The sequence below is a fragment of the Meles meles genome, chromosome 10, assembly GCF_922984935.1.
Source record: "Meles meles chromosome 10, mMelMel3.1 paternal haplotype, whole genome shotgun sequence".
NCBI classification, from domain to species: domain Eukaryota; kingdom Metazoa; phylum Chordata; class Mammalia; order Carnivora; family Mustelidae; genus Meles; species Meles meles.
Genome location: NC_060075.1, coordinates 69,882,078 through 69,887,921, shown reverse-complemented (window position 1 = coordinate 69,887,921; position 5,844 = coordinate 69,882,078). Strand labels below are relative to the sequence as shown.

At 40.6% G+C, this 5,844-nt stretch overlaps 1 protein-coding gene across 1 annotated transcript; it reads right to left on the bottom strand.

Moving 5' to 3' along the window:
* Positions 1–2,711: 2,711 nt before the first annotated feature.
* On the bottom strand, positions 2,712–3,321 carry LOC123951810 (calmodulin-1-like). Its single transcript, XM_046020866.1, has one exon. It carries the CDS (start codon positions 3,192–3,194, stop codon positions 2,745–2,747), a length of 450 nt encoding a protein of 149 aa, XP_045876822.1. The 5' UTR covers positions 3,195–3,321; the 3' UTR covers positions 2,712–2,744.
* Positions 3,322–5,844: the final 2,523 nt, after the last annotated feature.

The following is a 5,844-nucleotide window of genomic DNA, read 5'->3' as shown; positions in this document are numbered from 1 at the left end:
TCTTTCTTTCTTTCTTTCATTCAAGATTTTATTTATTTATTTGAGAGAGAGAGAATGAGAGAGAAAGAGAGCATGAGAGGGAAGAGGTCAGCGGGAGAAGCAGACTTCCTGCTCAGCAGACATCCTGATGTGGGACTTGATCCTGGCACTCCAGGATCATGACCTGAGCTGAAGATAGTTGCTTAACCGAATGAGCCACCCAGGCACCTGCAACCTTTTCTTAAAATTATTTTGAAACCATTTCAACCTCACAGGCTGTTGCAAAACAACCCGAAGAATTCCTGTATTCCCTGCACTCAGTATGATGTCTGTAGTATCATGCCAGAGCCCAGCAACTCATGTTGCTACAATACCATGAACTCGAGGACAGACCTCATTCAGATTTCACCAGTTTTTGCAGGCACTTCTTTAAGGGGGAAAAAAAAAAAAAGAAAGAAAACATTTATTGAGATATGATTCATGCGCCATATGCCACACAATTCATATATGGCAAATTTTGCCCATTTAAAGTTTTCAATTCAGTGATTTTTACCATAGTCACAGAGTTGTGCAACCATCAACAGAATCTAATTTTAGGACATTTTCATTACCTCCAAAAAGGGAAACCATATCCATTAGCAGTCACTCTTGATTCTCCTCCCTCTGGTCCTAGGCAATCACTAATTTACCTTCTGTCTGTGTAGATTTGCCTAATGTTTTCATCCATGTTATAGCACGTATCAGTACTTCATTCCTTTTTATTGCCAAATAATATCCCATTGTATTCATATGCCACATTTTGTTTACCTATTCATCAGCTGATGGCCATTTGGGTCGTTTCCACTTTTTGGCTATTACAAACGCTGTTGCTCTACGCTGGGTATTTGGGGAGGGGGTCAGTTCTATGAAATTTCATCACATGGATTCAATAATTATCATCACAATCAGAATACAGAACTGTTCCATCACCACAAATAAAGTCCCTTGTGTTATCTCTTAAAGATCACACGTTTTCTGCAGCCCTAATCCCTGGCTATCACTGATCTGTTTTCCATAACTAGAGTCTGACACTTGGAGAGTGTTATGCAAATGGAGTCATACAGTATTTAACCCCTTGAGACTGACTGTTTTTCTCCACTCAGAATAATGCTCTTGCATGTGTCCAGTCGTATTTTGTTTCTATTTATTGGTGAGAATTATTCCATAGTATGGATGTACAACGGCTTAATTATTCATCCATTGAAAGACATATGGATTATTTCCAGCTTGGGGCTATTACAAATAAACCTTCAATGAATACTACTATATAGATTTTTGTGTGAACACACGTTTTCATTTCTTTAAGATCAAGGCCCAGGAGTGCAATGGCTGGATCATGTGATAATTACATGTTTCGTTGTTTTGAGAAACTTTTGAACTATTTTGTAGAGTAGCTGTACCATTTTACATTTCCATTAGCAATTCATGAGAGATCCAGTTCCCCCCGGATCCTCTCCAGTGGCTGCTATTGCCAGTAATTTTTATTTTAGCGATTCCAATAGGTATGTACATGGTCATGGTTTTAATTTGCATTTCCATAATGACTATATGCATTCGTCTTTGATTGCTGCCATAACAAATCATCACGATTTTGGCATCTTTTTTTTTTTTTTAAGTTAATGGTCTTTTTTTATTGGAAAAAAAAAAGACTAGCATTTACAACTTGGAATGGACATAAATTGTAATTCCTTGATCAGCAATGTTGATGCCTGTGCTGAAGTCCACAGCCCCAGCCTACTCTGCTGGCTCCAAGTCATGGTTCAGGAGGTTTTACAAACAGAGAGTCCAAAGATGCTCCCTTGGTAAACGTTTGTGTTTTTGGTTTTTTTTTTTTGAAATTTGTGTGAATGGGGGCGCCTGGGTGGCTCAGTGGATTAAGCCGCTGCCTTCGGCTCAGGTCATGATCTCAGGGTTCTGGGATCGAGCCCCGCATCGGGCTCTCTGCTCTGCAGGGAGCCTGCTTCCTCCTCTCTCTCTGCCTGCCTCTCTGCCTACTTGTGATCTCTCTCTCTGTCAAATAAATAAATAAAATCTTAAAAAAAAAAAAAAAGAAAGAAATTTGTGTGAATGGTGACAGTCTGACACCCATGTCACTCCAGGACAACGCGGACAACGTTAAACCAACATGTGCGGCATGCCACCCAGATGAGTGTCATGGTCACCAAGGGTGGGGGCACCCAGAAGTACGAGAGGGCCGTCCTGCTAAGTGGGGCTATGTCTAGACAGCTTATCCTTCACCCATTTCTCTGCACAGCATCCTGAGGTAAACCAATTTAAAATGTTTGTTTTCAGTAAACCAGCTATGACAATTTATACTAACAAATTGAACTAGAACCCATTTGAAGAGGTTTTAAATTTTTTTCATTTTTCGTTTTTAATACAAATGCCTGACTGTGCTCAATTGTCAAGCTGCATGCGTGAAAAACTGGCCAGCCCAGTGTATTAATCATGAGCAAATGGAACTGCGAGGAGTCCACTAGGTGCTTCCTTATCATTAAGGTAGGACAAGTATTTATGTCGTAAAACTGATGTGTAGCTTGATCTTTAGGGGACAGGACCACCAACTAATACATGCAGATTTTGTGTGTGTGGACAGAAGGTACTTTTGACATTCAGTTTTGTTATATAGAAACAGAATGAGTAAATGAACTTTTTTTTTTTTTTTTGCAAGAAGTAAGTAAAAGATTCTTCTAGAAGGGGGGGGGGAAGGAGTTGAAAGTAGGCCTTCATTTTGCAGTCATCATCTGTACGAATTCTTCATAGTTGACTTGCCCATCTCCATCAATATCTGCTTCTCTGATCATTTCATCTACTTCTTCATCTGTTAGTTTCTCCCCTAAGTTGGTCATGACATCACGAAGCTCTGCCGCACTGATGTAACCGTTGCCATCCTTGTCAAAGACTCGGAATGCCTCGTGAATTTCTTCTTCGCTGTCTGTATCTTTCATTTTTCTAGCCATCATAGTCAAGAACTCCGGGAAGTCAGTGGTGCCATTACCGTCAGCGTCCACCTCGTTGATCATATCCTGCAATTCGGCTTCTGTTGGGTTCTGACCCAGTGACCTCATGACAGTTCCAAGTTCCTTTGTTGTGATGGTGCCGTGGCCATCTTTGTCAAATAGGGAGAAAGCTTCCTTGAACTCAGCGATCTGTTCTTCGGTCAGCTGATCAGCCATGGTGCGAGCGAAGGGAAGAAGAGCAGAGGGAGCGAGGGTGGCTGCACCAGCGCAGGGGCAGTGCGGCGGGGGCGCCTGCGCTGCTGTGGCTGCTGCTGCGAAGGCGCGATGTGCGCTCAGCGCTGTGCCGCTGGCTGCCGCCGCGGGACTGAGAGTAAGGGTGCCGCGCCCGCGGGGCTCCCAACACCACTGCCCACGACTTTGGCATCTTAAAGCAACAAAAGATTTATTGTTTTAAAGTTCCTTATGTCAGAGGTCTGGCTTAAAATCATGGTGTAGGGCTTCATTCCTTTCTGGAAGGTCTAGGGGAGAATCTCTTCCCTTCTAGAGGCCACCAGCATTCCTAGTCTTGTGGCTCTCCTTTCATCTTCAAAGCCAGCAACATGTGGTATTTCTCTGATCCTTTTTCTGTTGTTGCCTTTTTGGGACTGCAGTCAGGAGAGGTTCTCACTGTCTTATGCTCAAAGGATTAGACTGAGATAACCTGGTAATCTCCTCATCTCAAGGTCTTTAACCTTAATTGCATCAGCAAGGTCCTTTTGGACAAGCAAGATAATATATTGACAGGTTCCAGGAATTAGGAGCTATTAAGAGGTCCCATATATTTTCCTCTAAGCACTGCTCTAGCCACACAGGACAGAGATTTTTAATGAAATTTCTTCTTGAAAAAATTGTAGGTTCACATGCAGTGGTAAGGAACCATACAGAGAGATCCCCGTACATGTTGCCCAGTTACCCTCAATGATCATATTTTGAAAAATTATAGTAGAATATCACAACTAGGACATTGACGTTGAGAAAATCCATTGATTTTATTCATTTTCTCAGTTTTACTTGTACTCATTTGGGTGGGTATGTAAGGACCACACAATTTTAGCACCTCTATGTGTTCCTGTATCTCCCACCCCAGTTAAGTTGAAGTCCAATGCCACTGCCAACAGGGTCCCTCATGTTGTCCATTTATAATCAGTATCAATTCTTTTTCTAAAATCATCCTTGCAAAATTGGTATCAAAGTGGCATCATACTGTATGTAATCTTAAGGGCTTGACTTTTTTTGACCAACAGAATTTTCTGGAGTCATCCATGTTGTTGCAAAGTTCATTCTTAAGTAATTCCTAGTAGTTTTCCATGGTCATCGAATACCACAGTTTGTTAAACCGTTCACCTGTTGAAGAAAGCTGGACTGATTCCAGTTTTTGGTTGTAACAAATAAAGCTTCTGTGAACATTCATTTGTCAGTTTTTGTGTGAACATGAGTTTTCATTTTTTCCAGATAAATGCCCAGGAGTGCAATTGCTGGATAGTATAATAGTTGCATGTTTAGTTTTTTAAGAAACTGCCAGACTGTTTCCCAGAGTAGTTATACCATTTGACCTTCCAATCAGAAATGTGTGAAAGATTTAGTTTCTTCAGATTTTCACCAGAATTTGGTGTTGTCACTTTTTTTTTTTTTTCAGCCTTCCTGGTAAGGGAGTCAGTGGTATCTCATTATAGTTTTCTGTAATGTCATGTTTTCATTTTAACTCAGTTGATTTTTCAAAAAATCTCAAGACTTCTTATTTGACACAGGGGTAATATAAAAGTAGATTGTCTGATTTTTAAGTGCTTAGTGATTTTTCTCTTCTCTTTCTTTTATTGAATTCTAGTTTGATTCCATTATGGTCAGATAGCATACTTTACATGAGTCCCATTCTTTCATATTTGTTAAGGTTTATTTTATTATCTAAGAAACAGTATCTGGTGAATGCCCCATGAACAGTTAAAAAGAATGCAGATTCTGCTGTTTGGGGGTGAAATGTTCTCATGAACATCATTTAGATTTCACTGGTTGATAATATTTTTCAATTCTTTAAAATCTTTGCAGTGGGGCACCTGGGTGGCTAAGTCAGTTAAGCGGCTGCCTTCCACTCAGGTCATGATCCCAGGGTCCTGGGATCAAGCCGTGCATTAGGATCCCTGCTCAGCGTGAAGCCTGCTTCTCCCTCTCCCACTCCCCTGCTTGTGTTCCCTCTCTGTCAGATAAATAAATAAAATCTTTTAAAAAAATAAAAAATAAAATCCGGGCACCTGGGTGGCTCGGTGGGTTAAGCCTCTGCTTTCGGATCAGGTCATGATCTCAGGGTCCTGGGATCAAGCCCCACATCGGGCTCTCTGCTCAGCAAGGAGCCTGCTTCCCCCTCTTTCTCTGCCTGCCTCTCTGCCTACTTGTGATCTCTCTCTCTGTATCAAATAAATAAATAAAATCTTTAAAAAAAATAAAAATAAATAAAATCCTTACTGATATTTTTTCTACTGTTTTTACAAATTTCTAACAAAAGGGTATTAATGTTCCCAACTACAATTGTGGATTTCACTATGTCTCTGTTCATTTCCATTTTGCTTTGTGTACTTTGTAGCTCTCTGATTTGCTGAATACACATTTACAATCCTTATGTGTCTATGGTCAACTGACCCTTGTAGCATTGCCTAACGTCCTGTTTTTGTCTCTGATAATTTCTTTGTTCCGAAGTCTATCTCATCAGATATTAACATAACACACTTCAACCTTCTTTTGATGAGTGTTTGGCATGCTATCCCTATTCTCGCTTTTTACCTTTAAGCTGCATCGTATATGCCGTATATTCTAGCATGACATTTGAGGCACACTT